Source organism: Cephus cinctus, unplaced genomic scaffold, assembly GCF_000341935.2.
Source record: "Cephus cinctus unplaced genomic scaffold, Ccin1 Ccin1_scaffold0413, whole genome shotgun sequence".
In the NCBI taxonomy this organism is placed as follows: Eukaryota; Metazoa; Arthropoda; class Insecta; order Hymenoptera; family Cephidae; genus Cephus; species Cephus cinctus.
The window spans coordinates 243,093-269,943 of record NW_014333096.1 but is presented as its reverse complement, the minus strand read 5'-3'; the positions used below and the strand labels follow the sequence as shown (position 1 = coordinate 269,943).

The following is a 26,851-nucleotide window of genomic DNA, read 5'->3' as shown; positions in this document are numbered from 1 at the left end:
AAGTATTAAACATTTTTTCATCAAATAAATCAACTAAATTCATGTTCAGTCACTTCAATTTCCTCGAGTTAACTGACAAAGATCACTCAAATAAATACATATATCAAACAAAGCCCGTATATTGTACTATACTAGAACTAAGGTAAATCTGCTTTGTTTAACTGTTCCATTAATCTCGTTACTATGCCAGTTATCTAGTTGCGATTGTTAGTGGAATACCCATCATACCTTTTTTCCATGAAACGCTTATAACCCTCTTTATTTACCTTTATATGAACTTCAGTATGATTGACAATATGACAGTACGAGAGATATACGCAAATCTTTTATACTTGTTGTTTACATCAAATTATAATTTAATATAACATTCGATTAAAAAATAAAGTATATGCTTGGATGAAAATCCCCTTGATTATTAATTTCGTTTCGTTGATCGAAATTTGCGTCAGCTGTCCCTAAAATGCAATACAAAGTTCAATTTCTAGCAAAACTCAAGAACATGAAATTTGAATGTATGTACAATGAAATTATAATTGACAATTTTAGATGAGTCTTACAAGTATACATGTATTTAAAATTAAGAAGTGACTCAGAAATGGCATTCTTTAACAAGTTACTTTGTTCTCTTCTAAGGGTACGGAGCTTATCATTTTAGAATAAGTTATATACAAAGTTAGGTAACAATAACATTTATTTCGAGTCATTGATAAAAGCTTCAGGTATAAAACACGTACATCTGTACAACCGTCACACCTTTGCAGATCTCGTTCAGTCTCAAAACTATTAAAATCATTAATAATAGTTAAAACATAAAATTGCACCGTACGTCTAATTTCATTCGAAAGCAGTCGAAAATATAAAATAAGTATGTTACTGTAACGCAAACCATATATGATGTCTCATTGAAAGCATTACATCATTTAAAACAATACAAAGGTTTCATTAAGCGTACGATGTATCATAATATTTTATGTAACGTTTATTTCTGGATGCAGACATTATAAAAGTATTATTTACTATCACTCGTTGAGTTCACATAATATTTGCCAATGTTTAATGTGCTATAATTGAAAAATATGAAACCAAATATTATATAAAAATGCTAAAGTTATTTGTGAGATATTTTTCCAAAGTCAAAATTTAACTCAACTCTCAGATCAAAGGAAAAATATATTTGCTCTCCTCATTATAAGATAGAATCTTTTTAAACTAAATATGAAATTACAGTTTGCAAATGAGAGACTCATACATACAACAGCCTTACAGTTCATTCAGGGTTAAAAGGATGCAACAGTTATGCACGTAATTTCATTGAAGATTTAAGTTCCGTCTATACCTTGTATTTCTACGTTTTTGGATATTTATGAAATATATTCCCAAATGTCAAATAAAAAGTACAATTTATACGGAATTTGTTATGTGTAATGCTATTGCTAGAATTTTTTTTGTACTGAAATTTGTGTATCGGTATACTATCGCCATTATCATCCTCATATGTAACAACCACTGTTTCTATAAAAATTGTTACAGTATTTTTAATACTTTAATTTTTTAATAATATTTAATATTTTTTTTCGTCACATTGTACATGCTGCCCAGAGAAAACAGTGGATTTCAAGAATGTGGTGTAAAAATAATAATATTGCGTTTAAGGATGTAGACAGACATTCGATAATACAATTATTCATTGACATTTTCGGGAATATGATTAACGTTTTTGTTGACAGTTTCAGAATATTAAAGTATAAAAGTTTATGTTTTGAAAATGTATGAACACAGGTAGTATATTAATATAAAGCTTTGCAATGAAAGAAAAAAATGTTTTTTTTTTCTGTAATGCAAAATTTGTTTTGATTATAATTGTTATAACAAATTATAAGTACTTCCTAGAATGAACAACGATTCGAACAAAAACAATATTAAACAAAAGATTGGCATTTTGATTCATACTATTTCGTCGTTGACTCTAATTACGGAAGTGTTACTCTTAAGACCGTCAAGTAATTCGAAAACTGTTGAAACATTCCATACAAATAAAACGTTGATAAAAATAACAGACTCCTTTCAATTCTCTATTTACATATTCGTGTCGACATCTCAAGTTTGGTGTCAAGGCTCACGCAATTTCTTTACACGTTACGAAGGTCTTGGACGAATTTCAAAAATTCACGCTCAGGCATGACTTACAAATCAATGAGATATTACAATTAAAAAAAATCAGACCTTTACAGTTATGAGCAGAAATTGAGCAAGCATAGGAACCAAAAAACTGAATGATGCAACTAATTCAGCATTGGTGTTGGTCTAATTCCACATTAATTATTACAATTTGAATAATTATATAATCATTTGATGTATGAGTTCTTCATTAATCATAATTACTCTTAAAAGAGGCACACATAATTAATACGAATAAAGATTGCATGGCACCAACCATAGTGTTACGCAACTAGAATAATTTTGAAAAATGTATTTACATTTCCATTATGAATTTTATAAAAAACATGTTGATTTATACCATGTAATTCTTATTCGTCATATTATTATATCACATAGCATGAAAGTAACTTTGATAAAAGAGAAGTACCAATTAAAGATAGCACAACGTAACAAGTTTTAAGTATCGATATCTGATAAAGTGCACAAAATTGTTTCACAGCTTGACAGTTCACTGAGTTTAAAGAGTTCCATTCAATTTCTTGCGAATACTATGTCTTTTCTAAGTAGTGGCTAATGTTTTTTAAATATAAATTTATTAAAAGAGCTCTTGAATCCCAAGCCTGCTTGGGAAAGGCTTAAAATATATGCAAACATATCTAATAAATGGAACAGCAAATTGTAAATAGTAACTTTCGGATTTTTTTTCTTCAATTTTGATTGTTTGAAATACGTGGCCGATGAAAGAAAATGGGTTACCTATGTTTGCTCAATGCATGCTCAAGCTATAAGAATTAAGCCACAGACCACTGTGAATGCTCTGTTAAAAAAAAAAATTCAGGTCTTCTACAGATTTAAATGGCATATTAAAACGAATCATCAAGTGTCACGTTGGCTGACGAGTTCCTGCTATCGGGTGTTTTCATCGCAATGTACCTTCTTCGTAAAATTTCTTGTAAATCATTACAAGGACTATTTTCGCGTTTGACTCGTAAAGGACGACCACCCGGTGACCTACAAAATGTATTTAAAATGAGATAAATTTTTCTTTAGTATTGAGTTAATAAACTTTTTAATTACTTGTAAAACGCAACTATTGTTATTAAAGAAGTTAATCGATTACGTGTATGTTTAAAGAAAATAGGTTAATACCATCGATTAATTCTGTTCTAATTCTCTGTCATCGAAAATATCAACTATAATCGGTTCACAAGCAAAATAGTGACATATTGAAAAATGTAAAGCTCGTAGCAAAATTTCTCAATGTGAATGCTTTTTTGCTGAGAGTAATATTTCATAAACCAATGGAATGAATGGAAGTTAATGAAACATCATTTATTACCTACAGTAAAAGAGCACTAGCAAATGAGAAATTTTGCTATTGGATTTCCTAACACAAAACAGGTGTCCCCATTTGTCACTGCAAGTTATTTTAGTCGTGGACCGATTATATGATCTTACTAAAACTTGTGTAGACAAATTAATTTTCATATAATTGTAGCATTGTAATAGGATATCATTCGAATAACTATGAAAAGTAAACAAAAATGAATATACGTAGATGGAAAGATTCTTGAAAGTAATTATTGAAATAAATCATGAAAAACTATTGTTCGAAACCAACAGTGCTTACCAAAAATTAATAAATTTTTATAAATCTACTTCAGAAAACTTGACCGATTATTTTTCACCTTTACATCTTGACATTGTTCATGATATGTTATAAACTGACCTTTACATTAAGAAAATAATAACTCAAAACATAATATTATCAAAAGATTACCTAAAATTTTTCAGGAACTACATCTACTATTCAGATACGATTTTCATAAGATTAAAACTGTTAAAAATTGGTATAATATAAAATTATATTTTCCTAAATGCATTCCATGCAATAAGTACAGTCTTGTTATTAAGCTAATCATTCCTACCTTGCAACTGGCTTCAACTTGACTTTGTCAATATCTTTGAGTATATCTCCCATAGACTTTTGAGCCAACAACTGAGGTTTAGTACGATCTTCGAATTTGTGATCTTGAAGACTAGCTCTTCGTGCTATATGAGGTGTTGTTGGTGGTGGTAAAGGAGGCGGTGGGGGTGGCGGTAGGCCATTCTCATATCCATTTTTTAAAGAAGATAATGAAGATTCTATAATAGACACTCGTATAAATCATTTTTCATTCAAATAAACTGTTTTTGAAAAGTATTCTGCTTACGTTTATCTACTTGTTTGGTAGTATTGACAATTAACGAGATTTGTTCACGTAATTCTTGTAGTTCTTGTTCTAGAGCAAGAAGCCGCACCTCTGAACCAAAACTGATTGGTTCCAACAAATCTGGTTTACTCCCTGATAGTCGACCACTAAACAAACAATATTTCTATTTTGAAATATAAGCATTGCATAATTAAATTATAAAGAGTTAGAGACTGCCGACTAAGAAAAATAGTTTTCATATAATGTAAATATTAGTCAGGATTGCTGTAATTTTATTATAGTAAAGAGATGAAGATAAAATTAATATCAGCTATAAATTATCATACTTTCCAGGTCCAACAACATTGGAATCAATACAGTCACTACTAGTCTCCTCATTGATCATAGAATTCGTCATCGAGTGTAAGGCTGTGACACTGACATATATTTTAGGTGGCGGTTTTAGTGGTAGGAGTGATCCAATTCGTCGCACAATGCTGCGTCTCTTTCCGTAATACTTTGGTGTTTCTCCCATCTGTAAATATACGTTTTGCATAATTCAAGATAACATCTTATCAATAATCATCATATTATCACACATACTTGCCATTCATAAGCATACACGCATTCTGACAAACTATACAAATTTATGTATTTTAATATAGTCAGAATAAGAAAAATAATTACTGGAGGATTAAGAATTACAAGATATATGCATACAGAATAATGTAAAAAAAATGATATGTAACATTTTGTACATAAGACTATCAAATGTATCATCAGAAATTGTTTTTACCATAAAAAATAAATTGACCAAATAACTTCAGTTGTTACGATTGAGTTGACTAGCCCCATATATAAATTTTGTACTCTATTCCATGGTATAAATTTATTGTTATTAATAATAATGTAACATGCAGTAAATATATTATACTTGAGTTCCTCATACAATAGTATTATACTGCAAATGTTTTCTAACCAGTTGTTCATAGCTTCAAAGAGAAATAACATTTTATGAAACTATGATATATGAAAAAACTAATTGTATACACAAATGAATCTGCACAATTGCAATTTTTAATGATATAAAAGCATTCAGAGAGTTTCGATACTCATTAATGACAATTGATACTATGTAATAACAAATATGTTATATTAGATGTTTTAATAACAATGTATTATGGATTGTTAAATATATTTAGAACTTATCTATAGCAATAAATCTCAGATCCAAATTACGTTCAATATCATCTATAAGTATAATAATAAATCTCTTGATTAAGACATTATACTGAAAAATATCACACGGCAAATATATAAGAAGACTACTATATAAGTAGAACTAATATGGTTCTAATACGATTACAACACAATAAATGTTTTTACTTCTGTGCCATTGAACTTTAACATGCTTTGTATTTATCTACCTATACTCTTACAAGTAGAGTATTAGAAATTAATCAAATTATGGTGAACAGATAAAGATTTATGGAAAAGAAGAAAAATATTTTCCAAAGTCTAAATATAAATGCCTAAAACTGATATCAATAAAAAGTAATACATACAGCTGCTCTATATTTGCTGTCTATTATAACGGAACGATTAAAATGATTTATCTTTCCATAAAATATGTATCAAATTTATTGGTCGCAGAACTTGATACATTTTATGGGCCAATGATCCATAATAAACATTTTTTGTAAATGAACTAGATAAATTTAACAGCTGATGCCTAATGACAGACAGGCTGCTTGCGACATAACAATATGCCGGTGAAAAGTAAATTGAAATAAATTAGAACTATTACGTCAGACGATAATTATGTAATAAGATCGCACTTACTTTCTTTTGGTGTGGTAAAAAATTCTTCAAATTCCTAAAAATAGCGCCCAATAGTACTGAACACGCACCAATGGTTTTTGGGGAACCCACGTTTACCAAGCAAAAAAAAGTTCTTTTTTTTCTAGACCGTTTTTGGCTTCGTGTAATTCTGTCTAATGTGCCGCCAGCACGGAGCAAACACGTAGAAGCGAAACTCAACACAATCAGTAAGAAAGAGTTTGTGCACATGTGCACATGTTCAGTCGAGAGATGCTATGCTACGCAGCTATCCAACTTGTTTCAACACAATAGCTTCTGTTAAAGCTACATTATTGGTCATTTCGAAAATATTCCGCTGGAGCCAGCGAATAACGAGAATTTGTGTTGACAATATCTTACTCAACTCAATACAAAGTTAAACCATCGGTCGTTTTAAAAACATTCTACTAGAACCAACCAACTGTAGGGCTGGACAGTTCTCCTTATTGCCTGTGTCTAGTTTAACCAATCATACGCGTTCGATTCTAGTTGAACGTTTTGTATAACACTTTCTATCGAATAATAATTATATTCCAAGCGCGATCTAAATCAAATCAGATTCTTAATTGACCAAATTTTCTATGACGCACGATTATTGACCAATTGAAAAATTAGTTTTCTGAATAATCAACTTTTATCTAAGGGATGCGATCGGGTATCTCAAATGGACTGAAAATGCAAAGAGGATAACCATCAACCAATTACATCTTGAAATCTGAAGAAGACACATTCTTGTATGAAAACCTGTTTTCTTAGCTTTTGAATGAACATTCCAATATTAGGTGCGGCACTGTTTGCTATATTACAGGTCGATGATCTACGCTTACATGTATATGTACGATTTAATTATGAAATAGTTCTATAATAAATTCCGAAAATTTTCGTGCTACTGTTAAACAAGCTCAATTTGAAATGTACACGAAACATTCAGTTCCGCGTGTAAATGGTACAGTAACATTTGCAAATGTTCAGCACATACTGTCCGAAAACAGCGCATACGCAAAAATCTAAAAATAATGTCAAAGTCTGTGTATCATAAAGAGCATCAATGTTTAGTTGTAATTCAATGTTTAGTGATAATTCATCATTTGACCATTTATTGTTACTCGTGCAACACAAAATAATTAGCTAATAATTTTTACACAGTCCCTCAATATTTCTACATTTAAAAAAATTATTTTTTCGGCTAAAAGACTTATAGATATATTGGCAAATCTTAGTAATCATCCATATCAGGTATAAGGCTAAGAAATATTTAGAGATTCTTCAGCTATATTTTTACATTCTCACTTTCGTGCACAAGTGCAGTTTTGACTTTTTTTTTTCACAACTCAGATACCTATATATGTATAAATATTCTATATAAAGCACTTCTTAAAACGGCACTATTGGGATCATTAGACCAATATCTATACATATAATTCGGGCTGATATTTTCCGTGTCGTTCACAGATGCAAAGCCATATTAAGCAATATCATTGGAATTACGAAAACTGTTTCCAATTTACTTTTTAAATCAACGTGAACATTTTCATAAAATTAAAACATACTTTTCACGCACACAGATCTAGTATAGTATTTTGTTAATTAAATCCTAAGATTTAAATATTGTTTAACAAGGATACGAGAATAATTACAACTATATAGTCGGACTACAAGTTCAAGATAGCCGTCATAATTATAAAAACTTCAGTAGGCTCAACCATAGGTTTAATTTTGCATACATAAAGCTTACAGCACTATTCTGCCTTCAATTCTATAAAAAATACTTTTTCATTTGATTAGACTATTCGATAATATAACAAGTTTTTTAGAATTGTTTCTCGTTACCTTTACGACATCGCTTATAACTTCCGACGTCTGAAACATAACCCAAGAACAGTGATAAGTAGTACTTTACAAAAAATGGTATAATGATAACAATAATGAAGCAATATGTGATTAATTATATAACTGTAATTAAACATAATTTAAAAACATGCACTGCATTGTAATTAGTAGTCATGTATGTTTATATCGACGAAGTGCGATTCTAAATATAGTATAGGTGTTTCATTTATCGAATCGGATTATACATACAGTAGAACGTCGATTATCCGAACTAATTGGGACCCACTACCATTCGGATAATCGAAAATTCGGATGACCGAACAGGAGTTGTTTGTTGGAAAAAAGGCAAGATTGAAACGGTGAAAAGTATAGAATACATATATATATATATTTCAACGACACTCGATATCTTTAATATATTAACATTTATATATATTATATTTTTCGTCAATAGAATCTACATATGTATTTCTTTGGAAAAAGTCGAGGATTTTCTTCTGCTTTACACCAGAAGCTGGATTTTGCGCTGAAACTGAATCTGTGTTCGGATGATTGACGTTTCGGATAATTGACGTTCGGATAATCGACGTTGTACTGTACATATATAGTGGCACCAAATTCTAGTTCAAAAAATTATTGTGAGGAAAATGTCGTATATTTTTAACAAACTTAATATTTATATATTCTGACCAATGAAAAGATATGCACACAATATTTAAATGAATTTAAATATTTATTACTGACTCTTGGTACCGGCTCTCTGTACTGTTCAACAGTTTACGATATTCTGAAGATCAGTTCTTGATAGACGTCTCTAAAAATGATTTGTTCTTCTATTTTCTAGATATCTCGTCCAGTTTCTATTTCGAAGGTAGATTACAAGGCAGCATCATACATCGTCCGATACATGTTTCATAACAATATTATATGTTTTTTAACTTATGAGATCTTCCCTCAAATTTCAAGATCAATTCTGTAAAACACCCTTATATTCTTATCGCATCTTGATTCCATAATCAAGAGCATACTCATGATTTAGGAATCATTTTATCTTGTTTATTACCGAACTTAAATATTCATCCGCTTTGATGTTACGGCATTGTTCGCCGACAATCGTTCACACGTGAGCTTTATTTGATGTTTCTTGACTGCATATCGATTCAGGGATGCTTATTTATACTGCCATGTTGTCCTACCACGTGATCAGAGTTTACAAACGACGGTTGCACCGAACTTTTGAGTAGACTGTCGTACAAGTGACATGAACTTGAATACGTGAAAGTTCTGCAAGTAAAGCATCGATCAACAGATTAAGTCTTATCGTGAATATTTTGATCAACGTATTGGGACGCAATTGTGACAATATTGTCATAAATGGATGTGTATGCTAAATATGGCGTCTTATCGTAGGTTATGAGAATGCAACGTATTACATCTTCCTGATTCTATTAATTTTGGATACGAATTAGGAATTCAACTGGGAACAATACAAACATCTTGGGATGTAATGTGAGTTGTGAAATTTTATTATTTTGTCTTATAGATTGTTGATACTCACTGAGGATATTAAAAAAATATATATATGAGATGACTTGCATTACTTGATTACAAGTATAATAAAAGATATGGGATTTAAAGCTATTTATTGCTCTGTATTTTGGCTTGAATCTGTTGCATTTCTCAAAACAATCTTAAAAGTGCAAGTTTAAAGGAGTTAATCAGTTGTAATCTATGTTTTCTTAGCACTTAATTGATTTTATAGAATAAAATATGCAGTTTACTATCTGCTTACTTTTGACTTATTACATCCATCATTCAGAATACTTATTTCAATGGATGCAATTATGTTGAACATTTTAATAGAAATGATATTTGACTTTGAATAACATTAAACTTTATTAAAAGAATAAGTTGTACATAGTTACAAAATATAATGTAACAATGTTATGTTTGATCTATGTAGCAAATTTAATATACTTTTCTATATTGGGATATCAACCCAGGCATAGAAAGTACTGCAATGCTAAGAGCTTGAATAAAAAATGAAAACATGAGCAGTAATGAGAAAAGGGAGACTGGTTCAAAAAACAAGTATACATTCTTTTCTGATCCTGATGTTATTGCTAAGCGTGCTGAAAGCGCTGCTGCTGTGAGTTATTCAATAATTGAATAAATTCAATATTTTTCAATGCAAGTATTTATGTCTCTACTTTAGTCATTTTACTACAAAGGTCATTTTTTTATTTGCAGGCTATACATGCTAAACAGGGCTATCAAAATAGTTTGCAGCAAGATCAATTTAAAGGTGAAACTCAAGAAAATCCTAAAAACTCCTTGCATGGCACAGACTTTAATAACTTGGATTCGTTATTAACATGTCATCCAATACAGCCACATCCATTTACATTCATCACTGCAGTAAAAAGAAAACTTGCACTAGGTATATATCCTGAGACATGCAAAAAAGCATATGAGCCAAGGCAGCAAGAAAAGGCAAACGTTAATACAGATGCAGTTAATGTTAATACTGATTATAAAGAGAGTATACAACAAGTGGCACAGAAAATGGACTTCATAAAACCATTGAAAGTGCCTGATGTGAAGATATCTCCAAAAAGTTTGGACTACTCTTCAAGAGATAATTCTTCCTTAAGAGAGTCCAGTCAACATAAAACACATACAAGCTTAAAAAAATTTGAAACCCTTTCTAAGGAAATGACACCACCAAGAGGTGATAAAATTACAAAAACCATAGATAGAGTACAAAGAAAACTGGATTTTACTGTCTCTGAAGGAACGTCTGTCGTAAGTTGCAAAAATATCGAACCATTAAAGACACCAGAGTTTTCTGTTTCATCGTCCATAACAAAGAAAAAGGATCATGCAAGAGACAGTTCCAGAGAAAAAGAAAATAGATCTAAAAGAATAAAAAAGGATGACTCCAGTTGTTCAAAGACAGAAGAAACTTTGCAAGACACTCCAAAAAAGTTACGAAATTCTAAGCATATGCCTAAGAAAGATGGTGCAGTTTCTATATTCAAGATGCTTAAAAATGAGAATTATTTATCGCATATACCAAAAGAAAGTGATTCTACAGTAAAGAAGGCAAAAAGCCGAAATTTTGCAACTTCTACTACAAAAAAGGATGATGATAAAAGACACAAAGTATGGAATGTACAAAGTTCAAAATCGGCAAGAGATAAGTCTGCAGACTCAAGAAGTAAAAGTTGCAGTAACGATTGTGTTCTTGATCAAGTAATAAAGTCACAAGAAAAAAATATTGACAGAGATAGTCTTAAAGGAATGGTGTCAGAAAATACCGAACATAAATATAAAGAGAATTATCACTTGTCAAACATAATGAAACAAGCGGATGATCAAAAACATAAAGGCTCGGATATAAGGCCTTCAAAACAACATTCTAAATTATCTACTCAATCACAACAAAAACCTATTGATGGTACATCTAAGGAGCACTCTAAAAGAATTTCTGAAAGACCTAAATCGACTGCTGGAAAAATTGAACAAAAATACATGAATACTTCGTCTGAAATATCAGAAGATATTGAATCTGTCTTTAATTCAAATACGAGTCTCAGAAATCGAAGTACTGCATCTAAAAGTGAAAATATTAATAATGGATGTTTTTTACATACAGAAACGTCTTCTCAACAATCAAAAATTAAAGAGCCTGAAAAATCTCTTTGCAATACTCAAATCTCAACAGACCCTAGTAAATCCAATAGAAGTACCGAGGATATGAATTACATTGAAAATTCTTCAGAGCAAAGCAATGTCACCAACATTCCCAAGAATGAGGACGCATCATTTCACAGTGTCATTAATTCGAACACTAACCAAACAAATACAAATGGGGAATCACACAATTCATTCGACGGTTCATTTTCAGAAGTCATTATGGATCCTAGAAAGATATCTTTTAGAGACGATAGTTACACACAGCAAGAAGAGTTTTGTGATTTAGTAACACCAAACGTTAATTTGATGCTTCCGTCAAAAAGAAAAAAGCAATTGTTGCAAGGAAATGATACCGAGGCTGATGTTAGAAATATAAAACACAAATCATCGCTAAACATGGAGACTACTGATGCAGGCATTCAATTGGTTCGTTTTAAATTTCAGCATGTACTTGAATCACAAATTTATTGAGTATATCTAATTTCAACGAGTATATATTTTTAGCTACATCCTGCTGCACTGCATATGCAATTTCAAGCCGAATTGCATCTTCTGGATTCTTTTAACGAATCATTGAGACAAGTGATGGACGTTGAGAAATGCCTTCACAATGTTAAACACGAACAGGAAAAAGAGTTGTTGCAAAAGCAAAAACAAACTAATGAAACGAAGAAACAATTAATAGTTCCGCAAGCGAATAAAGATACAATCGATACAGAATGTCACACAAGCCGAAGTAAAATCGAGTCTGACGCTGCGGGTGAGTTCACTTTAATACTACTGATGATCAATTACACAAGTAGCATTGAATAATTACTTTATGTTTTTAGCTTTACGAAATTCGCATAAGAACAATTTAGATGATGCGGGTGCTGGAGATATTAGAATTCCAAAGAAGATAAATGACCTTCAAACAACCGATTCGGATGGCTTGATGGACCGTGCTGCTCAATCTCAGAGAATAGCGGAGGAATTTGATGAGACTTTAAAGAAACAAAGTAAATCATTAGTAAAAGTAGTGGAAGTTCAAACGCAAACCGTAAATGATATCGCGACTCAAACCGATGTTCATTTTCGTCGACATAATCTACCTGATCGGTTTCGTGAATTCTCTGGCATAACGTATGAAAGAGGTCCCTCGATACCTTGCGAAATTCCACATTTATCCCTAGAATCACTGGATCAGGTGGAAGAATTGGATCAAATTGAAGACGTTTCCTTACCAAGTAAATTGAGGACAATGTCCGAAATTAGTATGCATGAAACAACTTCGTCTATAAAGACGGAAACTGGCACGGAAATTAGTATTTCTACAAGAGGCGTCACTTGTTCCTTCAACAAGTACTTGGATTTAGAGGTATGGGTCATATTCTTTATAACTATTCTTACTATAAAGCTTTCTTACTATAAAGCTCTCTGTGCTTTCAGATGGCTCAATTAATAAAGGATGAGAAGCAACGATATGATAAAATCGAAATGTTATTTAAATCGCGTGAGAAAACTCTAAATGATCGTACCAGAAAATTGGTTAAATTGGAGGAACAAAAGCGTGCATTAAGAGATACCGGTCAAGATAGTCGTATTAGTTCAGTGAAAAAGAAGCAGAGGGCTTTGTTATTAAAGCTGCAACAAGAAAAAGACGAGATGAATAGGTAAGATGACATTTGATTGTTATACATGAAAACAAACTTTCGCATTATTTAACATATATATATTTAACTTGCTGCAATCTTCATTGGTATAGGTTAAAAGAATTGCATAAAATGGCAAGTCAGGAGCGGAAACTTATGTTGCAAAAGCAACGAAACATGTTTAATCCTCAAATGTCCACGAAGAATATTTTAACCAAATTGAAAAGGAGTGCCGATAGTCAATCGCCAAGGCGGTTGTCAGGACCAATGAAGGGTTATGATATTAGAAGTAACAGTTCTATGAGCTCATTAGTGGATTCTGATAAGTCTCAAGTGGATCGTTCTCAAATGGGAATGAAGTCTCAAGTATCGGATACGAGTTCCCATAAACTCGAGAGGAAATTTATGAGATCAGATTTGGATACATCTATGCAGGAGGTACATATTTATGCCATTGCAAATACGTATTGCATAAATCTGTCACTTTATATAAACATGAGTAAATCCGTTGAAATTTTCAGAAGCTCGATCGTTCAAACGCTGATAAGTTTGACCAGATGATCGAAGAATCCATTGCATACGCATCAAAGTCTGATAAGTCGGACGATTTTGGAGAAATTGATGGAAAACAACAGAAATGTTATTCTCGGACACAAAAGGGTGACGCAAAGTCGAAATACGAATTGAAGTCTCGTAAATATGAAGATAAAATGCCTAAACCAGATGTGTTATGCTTGAAATCACATCGTTTTGACATTAATTCTACAAATTCCATGCATGGAAAGTCTGTGAACGTAGATAGTCAATGTAATCTACACATCGATGTACATTCAAATGATTTTTTGAATCTAGTGCCACACAACACAGATAAGTCAATTTGTGAATACGTGAAATCAGAGTCGGATACTTTAATTGAAGAATTATCTCGCAAGTCGAAGTCATCTATAACTACTGCAGAGAATAACGGCCAAGGTATAAAACCATCGCGGGATCGAGAACAATGTATGAAAAATTCATTTCCTGACACCGGGATAATGAAGGGCGATTCAGATACTGCGGAAGAATCGAAGTTAAAGAAGCTAAAATCGTCACAAATTGCAGAGAACGACAATACGTTATTGACAGCTTCTAAGACGTCAAAAAAGAATGAAAAATCTGTATTAATAGAGAAAGATAACTTTAAAAAAACTCATAATTCCGAAACCAAGCCAAGCTCAAAACGTAAAGGCTCTCGGAGTCAAAAGGCAAAATTGTCATCGGACGTTTTGGAAGAAAATGTTTTAAGGACAAAGTCAAGCTCACATTTTTCCGAAGAAATTGTTAAGCATCATGGAAAACGATCAAAGATGGAGAAGGAAAGTGCGCAGGCACTTAAAGACGATGAAAATTTAATTTTAGAAGGACTTGACTTCAACGACAGTCATAGTTCCTTGCAAGCATTATTGAAACATTCGCGAGCCGTTAAGGAAAACAATTATAAATTATTAAGGGACATAGCAAACGAGCACGAAACCAATGACAACATTTCGGGAAAGAATTTTTCAGAAAAAAGTTTCGAGAACTTTGAGAATGGCTCTCGCAGAGAAGATGGAGATCTACCAAATTTAGGAAATATTTCAACAAGATCGCAAGTCAGTACGTTCACAATATCCCACCATAGCTCCGCAGACAGTGAGAAAAGTTATTCGAGATCCGTAGTCATTCGTGCACAGGATCATCAATTTAAAACATCAAAAAAGCTTGAGCAGTAAGTGACTTTTTCAGACGATCCATTTGCAATAGTAAAGAATTAACTTTGATTGACAAGTATTCAAATAGTTATTTAATAGTTGTTACTTCCTTTTTTTCTTAATAACGTCATCCCGTAACGTATAAGCGAACCAATCCGCTACAACCACATATAAGAATTCTAATTATAAATCCGAAATATGTATTCGCCATAAGGCGAACCATTGTAAAAATAGATTGGCTGCAGCAGCGTTCCGCACCGCATCATAATCACGGTCTTCCTATTTTACCAAATTCTTTCGTTAAGTTTTGCCGATGCTCTTATTAAATCTACCTATGATACGCGCTGAACGATACTGTAAAGATTTGATATTCCACAATGCTCACACGAAGGGATAATTTTTCTTTAGAATATTGGGCGCTCGAGAGACCGCACTTGCGTCACGAAGAAATTGCGTGGAAAAGTGGATCGCATGGCATGCACGACTTCGTGCCGAAGAGAGTCGCATAGCACGCATGGAGGAAGCTGCGTACAAGCTTGTTAGTGCCACTTCTAACGCTCTCTCTTATCATGGTAAATTATCTGTTACGTCCCTTGCCTTCGTTTTTCATACTATTTTCTCTCGCGGACGTTCTTTATTTACTTTGAGAGCACACTATTTTTCACAGATACTACAGTATCATCTGACACGAGTGATGTTGAAGGAAGAGTGGAACTGCTGACAGAAAATTTGGCAGAACGCCGTCTGGAAATGGCCAGACTTAAAAAGGAGGCCAGAAAACAGGCTAAACAGAGACTTCGAGCTCTTGAAACAAACCTGCTTAATCAAATTAAGGTACAGTTAATGAGCTATTAAATTAGTTTTTAAGGAAGCTTCGTTATTTCATAATTATGTAATTTTGTATCCTTCTCTTTCTCCTTCATTATATAGAAGTATGACACAACGATCCATGAAATGCGAAAAAAATTGGAAACGAAGAAAGAAGCTGTTAAGGACAATAATTCTGAAAAACTTGCAATTGAGTCGATGTCGCTGGCCGATTTTAAAGTTCCAAAAATTTCCACCAAGAGGATACAAGAAATTTACAGGAGTAGCGATCTGTTACGCTCTAGATCGGAATCCGATTTACTTTCTGAAGAAGGCCGCGAAAAAACACGAAAAAATAGTTATTCTGCGGAATACGATGAGAAAAGAGAGGAAAGTGGTTCTCAAAAATCTACCAGGTCTCTCGACAACAGAAATATAATTGTGTCGGAAGCTTCAAACTCTGAGAAAAAAGATACGAGCCATAGCAACCAATCCCTCTTTGAAGAAGTGAACACTCGTGCGTCAGCGACGTCCGAAAATAATTCTATCATAAACAGCTGTAAACGTGCCCCGGAACCAGTTGAATGTGAAAAATATAAATCTACGCAAACGGCACGATCTGATGCAGTTGAAAATTTTAATTCTTGTTCTGGAGCACCATCTGATTTTGAAGAGGTATCCGCAAAAACTAATTCTTGGTTCAGTGGACAGAGTTCAAGATATGATTCGAGACGAACGCCATGTACAGTGCCGGATTCTTCTCAAAACAATGCATTGGAAAGTGTTTATAGTCAAATTGGAATACCAATACAAAATTCAAGCCGGCCGCAAACAATTTCTGTAAATAACACTGCACAGAACAACTCTAATGATACTGCAGTGGTTCCTTCTAAATCTGATCAACTTCAAATCACATCAAACTCCGAAGAAGGTGGATATCAGTTAGAAGCAAGAACCCAACAAATGTTAGACATAGCTACGTTAGTCGATGAACTTAGTTCAAAAAGTATTTCTTCACAAAGTGGTGTAGAAGAAGTTCCAGCGAGTCAAACGGAACATCCGAGTTTTGGAAAAGAAATTTCGAAAATAGCCTACAGCAGCAAAATAAGTTCTGTCGTCGATGACATCGTCAAGCCCGACGAACCAAGTAACGATATGCAGACAGTTTCCCACAAATTAAACATTCTGGAGTTGAACAACAAGAATTTGAATGACGATATAAGTACTCTTGAAAATGATCTTAAAGCACTTTCAGAGATGATGTCACGATTTAGTAAAACGTCAGACGAGAAAGTAAAAAGTGGGGCTAGCTTGAAATCTGCAGATCCTGTAATTACCACGGCTGAAGACACAGAGAAAAATACATCGAAAGATGTGTCCGAAGTATCGCTAAAACTCGATTCATATGATACCGTGAAAAAATCAGAAAGTATCATAGACATGGTTGATCAACCGATTTCACAAAGGTCAGATTCAGTTTCCAAAGAAATATTTTCAGACATTAACACGAAAGATAAGACGCACATTGAACCAACGATTCACAGCGATTTGATATCAAAAGTAACAGAAGACGTATTTAAAAAAGATAACGCAGAAAACAATTTGGTGCCTGACGCAGAAAATGAATTTGACTTTGAAGCGAGAAGTAAACAGATATTAAACGAAATTGAAAAATCTATAATATCCGAGCATATTAAATCTTCTGATAATGAATTAAATGTTACAAGCATTTTGCCAATCTTAGAAACCAACGTGTATCAGTCGCAAGATGAAAACATTGATTTGTCGAATGCAGCAGAGTCTTTGAAAGATTCTGTTAAATCAACTTTCAGTACAATTTCGGAAATAACTGAAGTCAAGAGTAATATCGAGGAAGCTGGAAGAAGCGTTTCAGATACTGACGAAGGTAAATCCGGTGTCGCATATAAGAAATATAATGCTACAGATGCCGTAGTGGAAGATTTAAATAAAAAAGCACACAAATTCGATATCGATAATAGAAACGATCAACCGTGTACAACATGTATTAAAGATTCTACTCCAATATCTGAACCTGCACCAGGCGATAATTTGATACGCGGCACCGAGAAATTTATATCCGAAATACCTGAAGAATCTGTTACAATATATTCACATAAGGGCGCTGGAGATTCTGCTACTCATTCTTATATTGTATCAAACGAAGATGAATTCTTAAAAGCTGATTACTCTGAAGTTTTGCATCATGGCTCAGCGAAAGTTGGTAGCGAGGTACCTTTGTCTCTATCTCCAAAATCTCTGAAAGAAGATGAACTAGGTAAAGTTGTTCAAGAAGTGACTGAAGCAGTACAAGACTCAAGTGAATATTCGCAAGGAGTGAAAAGCGAAAAGACAATTGAAGAAGAACAAGAAGATATCAATTTAATTAAAACGTCGCAGAATCCTAATGAGTTAAACTTGGCAACTGCCGAAAAGTCATTGCTTGTCACAGAACATGACGCAATAGGATATGAACAATGTGAGAAAAATCCAGATGATTCATTAGAGTTCAATACAAAACTTAATTACGATGATGAGGATAGCATTTCTAGTAAGCAATCGAACGAGTTTGATGAGGTTTATGTAAAATCAAGGGACGCTTCGATCATTAAATCACCTATGGATCAAGATTGGACTACTTCTGATTCTTTTGAAATTCAGCAAATCATTGATGTACCAACAGAATATGATTGTGAGAAATCAGAGTTGTCGCAGTTAAACGTAACTTTGGAAAATACTGGAATTGACAAATCGACGTCAAAAGGGATTTTCTTGGATAAGAATGCTGACTATTCTTCGTATTATGCGGATAGTGAAACCTTAACTGATAATATCGACGAGTCTGTACTTTTGCCAAAATACGAATCCACTAAGATTGAAGATCTGGATATTAATTTGGACGAGTGGAATATCAAGAAAGATGTGTCCAAGGATGCGAATGAACTTCATCACGCGTTAAGTCTAATTGCTCAGGAAGAGAGCCATAAAGAAGATACTAAGGATGTTGAAAATAAGGAAAGTTTGGATGATATTCCACTTTCCGTAACTAGGATTCTTAATAAGGTTGAAAGTGAAGTAGAGAAAAATCTTAAATATGAAAAAGATAATATGTGTACCAAGAAAGTTCAAAGTTCTGAAAATTTAGAAGATGCAACAAGAGTCAAAGAAAATATTAGTGAGAGTGATAGCGTATTGCAGAAACCGCATGAAGAAGATTTGCAAAATAATATTTTGAAAAATAGAGAAACTTCGGAAATTAATACTGAGAGTGCTTTACAGAATTTGAAAATAGAAAAGGAAGAACAATGGGATGTCTCGACAAACTCTGATGTTCTTAAACATGCTTCATCCTTGCCTCTGATAAGTATATCCTTATCTGTAGAGATCCAGGATAGCGATGGAACACAACAAAAATCATACAAATCACATGACATAGTGATTGAAGAACTGGAACCAGGGACTTTGGAAAGTGAAGAGTTACCTGAATTAGAGATTGATGCAAAGATAGAATTACCCGACACAGAAGAATTGCCTTATACTTCGGGTTTAATCCTGGAAAATATTTTGGAAGAAAATGAAGAAAGATCGGTTGACCAAGCTGAAAGGGACGAAGCTATAGTTGTAACGGAAGAACAAAGTGAGTCGCCGACGTGCAATCAACTGAAGAATTCGAATGAACAACTAGATAACTTGATTGAAACGATCGAAGATAAATTGGACGTTATCAAGAAGATTGCTCTACCTGGTGATTCAAACTTGATGAAATCCGAGTTTGAACAGTTATCTCCTTTAAAGTCAATAACGTCAAATGAGTTGCAGAATGAAGTTATTGGAGAGCAAGTAAAGAAGGAGGAAACAATTTCTTTCACCAAAGATATGCATAAAATTGTTGAAACCGCACAACATGATTCTGCATCAGAGTTACAAAAACTTACCTATAGTGAGAATGCCGGCAAAACATTTGAAATAATAAAAGATCCAGAGTACGAAGATATTTCAGAAGAGAGTCTTGAAGTCTCTGAAATTTTAGATAGGTCCGAGTCTCAAAAGTCGTCAATTGGATCGCAAAAGAGTGAAACAATACCAGAGAAGTACGAAGTAACTCAAAAGTCAGATGAAGTTCTACGGATATTGGATGAAATATCACAAAAATCGGTAGCAAGTTCTACAGAACTATTACAAAAGCCTCAAGAACATCTTGAGAACGTAGACGTAGTCATACACGTTTTCGAGAGCATAACGCCAGAATTTGAAGGTGCATCGAATCGAGGTGACGTTCTTTTAGAAAAGTCGAAAAAGGATTCATTTTCGAAAGATTTCAAAGTAAACAGAGTAGTTTCAGATTCTGTGCCAGTAATAAAATTAAGCGATGCCGAGGATTCACAGATCCGTCCTACCAAGTTAACCGATTTACCCGTTCAAGAGTCCGAAGTCCCATTAAAGTCTCAGGAACTTTCTGAAAAACTTGAAAATGTATCACCGAGACGCGATGTCGATGCATCGTCTGAATCGAGTGAAGGAGTTGACACTCCAAGAGGAGTGTCTGAGATTGAAATGGATTCACCAAGAAATCTAAATGAATCAAGATTGGACGTTGATGCTCTGGATGATGATTTGCTGGGAAATGATTTGGTCAATACGAACGCAGATACTAAAGCTGAGTTACACGTTGCTCCAATCGTTACAACGTCCGAAAAGGACATCGAAGCTATGATCAACAAATTGAAAGGTATTCGCTTCCGAATTATCATGCTTCTTATATTTTCTTATCGCTATCAGTTACTGGAATTGCACGCAAATAATACATATGAATTTGACGTTGATGATATTTACTTTTGTTGACGTATTATTATATTAATGAATCAGGTACCGTGTTCAGCGATTGGCTACAATATTGCAAAAACAAAATATTCGTGTGAAATACCTGTTTATTAAGTCCGATGACTCCCAGTGGCTTTAGGACTATACGGATTCATGAAAGTTACGAATTTTAGAATAACTAGTGTGGCATTTTTATCTGAAATTATTTACTATTTGACAGTTCTTACAAACTTGATCACATTGATTATCTTGAGTGTCTCAGCAATTTTTCAACTGGTTTTTACACAAGTGCAATATAAGTGATCGTAGATCTTGTAAATGTGGTTTTATGTTGAATTAGGTGAAAATTATAGGTAAAATTAATTTATTTTGGAATTTTCATGAATCTGCAACAATGTAGGCTATTAATAATTCTTAAGCCTCATACAACCTTTTTTTTAATTCCTGCAACACCAAGCTTTCAAATGGAGTCCCATCGACGACTATAAACAGTAACAGCGCTTAATCATATGCTTATAGGAGAAAATGCATCTTAATCGTTCAATGGCTGGTTCGTTACACTCTATATAATGTGACAATTACTCTCTTCATGATTATAAACATAAGAATTCATAGACAATAGCATTGTTCCGGTTTTATCCATCGAAGAAAGCAATAAGTCATATAATTTATTTGTAATTTGGAGAGAGCTGATTTCACTTTGCAACAGAAAATGTATGCAACAGTTGCAAAATGTATTAGAAATATTGTAATTGATAAACAAACATTTTGTTATCTGATTAGTTTTATTATTTTAAATTTCGCTCAAAGTCCTTTTGTTACGATGATTTACAACGTCAAAACCGATTAAAAATATCTTAACGCTTCTTATTTTCATGTACAGTTTTGCCAGTAATTGACTGATATCTGCAACTTCATTGTAACGCATGATTTTTCATTGTTACATTTTTCTATCTGAACAATTCTGTAGGATAACCAGAAAAATGATTAGAAATTAAGTGCTGTTATAACAACGTCAGAAATGAATACGCTAATTAAGATTTTTCTCCTTAAATCTGATGAGTATTCATAATCTTAGGTTTAAGCAGACAACATACATATATGGCACGTGTGTGCGTATGTGTTCATTTCCTATTTTTTTGCAAAAAATAAAAGTTTGGTAGGAAGTTAACTAGAAAATGAATTAATTTTTTCGTGCTTCTATCATTTTGAAACAAGAAGCAGTTGATATTGAAAAAATATCCTTGTACAACCTTTGCTCTGAAATTAAAAAAAAATTTCAAATGTATATAATACTAGAAACATTTTCTGATACGAGAACGCGTGCACTGTTTGCATAATTATGATCGACAATTTAAAGAATTTATTTAAAGCAGGTTTTTTTTAATGCTAATTTTTTGACCTACTTTATTAGTAGATTGTGTCGCTGACTATTCGAAACACGCGATAGAGTTATAATTTGAAATAAATAAATTGCGCTGCGATCGTGTCATATTGCGCTAAATATTATGTGGTACAGCCATATGTTGTTTATTTTCAGAATAGCAAAATCGAGACAATATTTACCGTAAAGGTAATATTCTATACTTAAAGTGACGTGAAGATTCACTTAGTGCTTGCTGGATGTGTGTCGCATGAATGTGAAGTATGTTCTTGTGTCTTTATCAACTCCTTGTACATTGTTGCATTATAACTTTGAGAAACTTCATGTGTAATATAGGGGAATTCTTTCATAAAAGTACTGTAGATTATAAGGTAATTGAAAGCTATTGCAATTAATATATAATCTGACTTCCACTTTAACTGCCAAAGGGCTTTTTGTGTGATTTGAAATTACTTAAATTGCATTGATATAAAGAACAATGGAGAAACGAAGGAATGATTTCGACAGTTTATTATAAACGAATCAACTTCATGAAAAAAATTAACATTGGATTCAAAATATTGAAGATTTTCATATTTCAGTGTTGTCAATAATTTTTAATTTATTCAGTTTTCAAAAAACGTGTTCAAGGATTATTTGTTATTAATGTTAAACTCAATGTTTTTTTATAATATTAGACGTTACAAATATATTTTAATATATGTATATTTGTTATACTTCTTTAAACATCACGATTGTTAATTTATAGTTATACAAATTTATATTCTAATAATTAATTATTCATTGAATTTCACTATTAACACGGATGCTGGGCACGTTTTAAATTAATGGAACATAAAGAATATATTCTCGGAACGGTATTGAAACGGTTTATTGAGACTATAAACGTTGATCAGATTATAAATGAAATGTAGTAAATGAATTTCCTTTCAGTCTTTATATACTTGTATGTGAACTGATTGGAATTATTTTTTCTTATCATTAACTTTTTGAATATATATAAACAACCCTTCACCGTATTTTTCATATCTGGCTCAATGACAAAAATTGCATCTCACTTTTATTATATGCTTGACGTATAACGTGGATTACAGTGATATAATGATTGTATGTAGATAAAATTATGTATAATTATAATATTATCGTTTAATTATCTTTATTGAATGAAATAGAATATATCTAATACCTCTTATTGTAGACCTATATAAAACAAGAAATTGATAAATCACAGTCATTGATAATGATTGCGGACGCAACACATGTATTTTTAGGTTGAAAAAACCCGAAAAAGTATATTATACATCCTGTGTTATATATATATATATTTTTTTTTATCTTGCTCATATAATTATTTTAATTTAGTCAGTGATATTCCTTTAACTGGTATTGTCATTTTTTTATTCATTCACATTGTCTAATAAGTGTTTTATTTCTTGTCACAGCATCTCTAGAACAACCTGGATTAGATGTAGCGGAACTAGAGGCAAAGCTACTTCGAATAGAACAACTTCAAATCGAGCTTGAGGTAAATATATAAGAAAGCGTATTAAGTATTTACATGTATGAGTTAATTTTAATCAAACAGTAGATTCGTTGAGTATACATTTTTAATTTAAATAGTTTTACTAACAAAATATCCTTCTATTGTCTTTTAGTCTATTTCACGTTAAAAAATTTATCATAAAAAACTGCAACTTTTTTGTGACAATTGTGTATCTTGCTAGTGCATCATCATTTTGAAGTTTACTGTTGAGTAATACTTTGTTAAGTTGTTCGATATAGTCCCCATTTTTGCGCATGTACTGAAATACACTCTGTGACTATTTGCATTTGGGTCATTAAAAATGGAGCTGCTTTGTAAAAAAAAATGTCAAATTTTTCATGTGATATATATTTGTTCTTTATAAAAATCAATATTTCATAAAAATCAATACAATACAATTCTAGTTGTAATGAAAGTATTCTCTTATTTCTTTTCAACAGATTAAGAAATTAGAAGCAGAAGAGGTATCATACTATGTAAGGGAGATACCGAATAAACCACCACCTCCTTATACACCTCCAGGTGGCGGAAGGTCACCAACATTACAAGTATCCCCTTCACCACCTGCTGTTGTTCCAACAAACATAGAAGAACTCACTGCTATCACTGAGAAGGCTACAGCAATAATATTTAAAGCAAAACAATCAGGTCAGGATATAATGAATCTAGAAGCAGCGACAGAGATATTTGAGCTGAGTAAAGAAGATAATGAGACCGCAAAGAAAGATAGAAAGATCTACAATGCATTCCTGTTCGATCTTTGCAAGGAGACAATCGCAGAGGTTTACAGATCAGAATATGAAAAGCCTGGACCTAGTTGGTCGAAGCTTAACGCAAAGACAAAAGTGACAATAAAGATACCGAAAACTGTGGACGAATTGAACGAGTACGTTAATAAAGAAGTGGCGACCTTATTCGGTTTTAAAACAAAGTTACAAAGAGAGAATATGGTGATGCGGTGGAGTAGAAAACGTAGGGACAGAGTCGATGAGCTTTTAGCTCGAGAAGCACAGGCAGAGGAGGATGAATGGACTAAATTTCATCGTGACGAACTCACCGTTAAAAATGAGCTTACAGTAGCAATACTGGATTCTCTTATTTTAGAGACTGCTAATGTTATTAAATCTGCCTACATAAAAAAAAGACAAATCTCAACATAGTTCTTGTCTGTGGAAAAATGCCTTAAAATTTTTCCCATTATGTGGGCTGGTCTACTGTGTTGGGCACTGTTAGCTACCATTATTGCTATAGATTTATTTTCAACAATGTCTCGATGATTTCGTATCTGCGTTTATAGGCTGGTTCCTATTTCTTTGACGTGAAGGTTGTAGATTTTCATGGAGGTTTCATTGTTTGCAAAGATACGTAATAAGAAGCGTGTCTACAATGAAAGGCCTGACATCTTTTATAAAGAGGACTGCAGTGAATTGACATTCGATAACAGTTCTTTGTTTTTTTTTTGTTTCTGCTAAACCCGAGAATCAAACGCCCTTGGTCAGTTTTGAATTTAACTATTGATAATTAGAGTATAGCTTATAAATAGCTTATAGAAACGTTGCATTTTTTTTATGTGTACTTTATAATATACTTAACCTAAGGACTCTCGTTTTGACGTTTGGTGTTTTATATTGCGGTAATCTTCAAAGTAAGTTCTGGCTTCTTGTCGATTACGTTAAAAGTTCGAGTAACGTTTTGACAAGTATTCCGACGGCTTTGAGAAGTAATGCTCAATTACTATAATTTAATTAACGAAATTTTCACGTAAGACTGAAACACCTCGATATAAATTAATCAAATGCAGTGATCCTTCGCATTCACTGGAGCAAATGAGAAAGCAGAGATAGTAGATGAGAACGAACTGAAGAATGAAAACAATGTATAGCACTGTTGTCAGCAAAATGTGTTATCAATCGATCAGAGATAAGTGTTTACAACGAAAAGGTAGTCTTATAATGTTATCTATATGTATGTAGAATCATCGTTCTGAGTTTCCAACTTGCGTTTTAATTGTAAAACTAAGCGATTAACCGTAGTATTATAGCCGTTTCGTCAATGGGTAGATCCAGTTCTCACCGAATTTAATTTACGGTCATGGTTGTGATGTACATAACAGAAAGTTTAATACTTTCGATGTAGTTCATATTTGCAAATGCAGCGACGGCACGCAATTGAAAATTGAAAGCGTCTCGTACTTTTCGTTTGAAAATTTAAACGAAATTATCGCTCATTGCGTCTCGTTACGACGGGCCGCCACTGATTTAGTTAGGCTGAACTTGCATGCAAGGTAGTTGTTAATCAAAATATTTGCGTATGTAGTTGGATATGTACTTAATTAAGTTCTAATATATTTTATAATAAACTTTGTCGAAGAAACAAACCATGTTATGCTATTACCCACCTCGAAACTGTTCGCTCGATAGACTATGCCAAGTTATTAGACTGAAAATAAAAATGTTGTCATTTTTTATATCCGTAACACTTCCTCTTTCTTTTTGTAGATTTAATAAGAAAAATGAACGTGGCGAGCAAGTCAAATAAATGTAATATTAATTCTTCCAACCCCATATTTATTTCGGCAATGCCTTTTATATGAAAAAGTACAACACCATTTCTCGAGAAGGACGATACATTTTGAGGGGTAGTGCAAAAAGACCATGAGAATATAATATATTATTTAAATATAGTAAACTTAATAGTACAAATATGCTTAGTGTTCTTATCGTCATAAACTCATAACAATTAAATATATATAACGCAGAATAAAAAAGATGTATATATTATTTTAATCCTCTTGAGTTATTTCGTATTCGATCTTGAGTTTTTTCATCCTTATTCATATATAGCAACATGCAAACGTGGTTCACTAATTAATTATAATTGATTGTATGTCCTAAGGTCAGTAGCCGATAGCGTTAAATGATATAAATAGGAAAGCCAAAGAAATCGATTGTTCTAACTCGACTCGTGGCTTTCGTCGAAGAGAATGAAGGAAACGCGTTCCACGGGGTTTCGTTAAAAGAAAGAAAAGAAAAATTTCTGTACGACTTACGTCGTCAAAAGGAACACAACCTTTTGACGTATAACACAACATTCTTATCACTATTCAATATAAACGGAACAATAATTTTAAAAATGTACAAACTTAAGTAATTTCCTAACCTTATCAAACGGATTTC

General features: G+C 32.7%; 2 protein-coding genes across 6 annotated transcripts; one reads left to right on the top strand and one right to left on the bottom strand.

The window, feature by feature from the left end:
* Window positions 1–312: 312 nt before the first annotated feature.
* LOC107267584 (mitochondrial fission regulator 2) lies at window positions 313–6,444 on the bottom strand. Of its 2 annotated transcripts, none has more exons than XM_015739501.2 (5): window positions 6,195–6,444; window positions 4,700–4,887; window positions 4,374–4,519; window positions 4,089–4,305; window positions 313–3,171 (listed from the first exon to the last, which is right to left on the bottom strand). In XM_015739501.2, the coding sequence occupies exons 1-5, from the start codon at window positions 6,420–6,422 to the stop codon at window positions 3,024–3,026; spliced, it is 927 nt and encodes a 308-aa protein (XP_015594987.1). In that variant the 5' UTR covers window positions 6,423–6,444; the 3' UTR covers window positions 313–3,023. The 2 variants fall into 2 exon arrangements, with proteins under 2 accessions (XP_015594987.1, XP_015594988.1); XM_015739502.2 differs by lacking the exon at window positions 6,195–6,444 and adding an exon at window positions 5,918–6,132.
* Window positions 6,445–9,243: 2,799 nt separating this feature from the next.
* LOC107267589 (centrosome-associated protein 350) lies at window positions 9,244–26,048 on the top strand. Of its 4 annotated transcripts, none has more exons than XM_015739511.2 (14): window positions 9,244–9,551; window positions 10,006–10,191; window positions 10,293–12,167; window positions 12,246–12,501; window positions 12,572–13,098; window positions 13,170–13,393; window positions 13,486–13,810; window positions 13,894–15,119; window positions 15,511–15,674; window positions 15,770–15,936; window positions 16,033–20,197; window positions 20,270–20,656; window positions 23,575–23,657; window positions 24,116–26,048. In XM_015739511.2, exons 2-14 carry the CDS (start codon window positions 10,093–10,095, stop codon window positions 24,833–24,835), a joined length of 10,218 nt encoding a protein of 3,405 aa, XP_015594997.1. In that variant the 5' UTR covers window positions 9,244–9,551; window positions 10,006–10,092; the 3' UTR covers window positions 24,836–26,048. The 4 variants fall into 4 exon arrangements, with proteins under 4 accessions (XP_015594997.1, XP_024940681.1, XP_015594996.1 ...); XM_025084913.1 differs by having other exon boundaries at window positions 9,245–9,551; window positions 16,033–17,648; window positions 17,679–20,656; XM_015739510.2 differs by having other exon boundaries at window positions 9,245–9,551; window positions 10,046–10,191; window positions 16,033–20,656.
* Window positions 26,049–26,851: the final 803 nt, after the last annotated feature.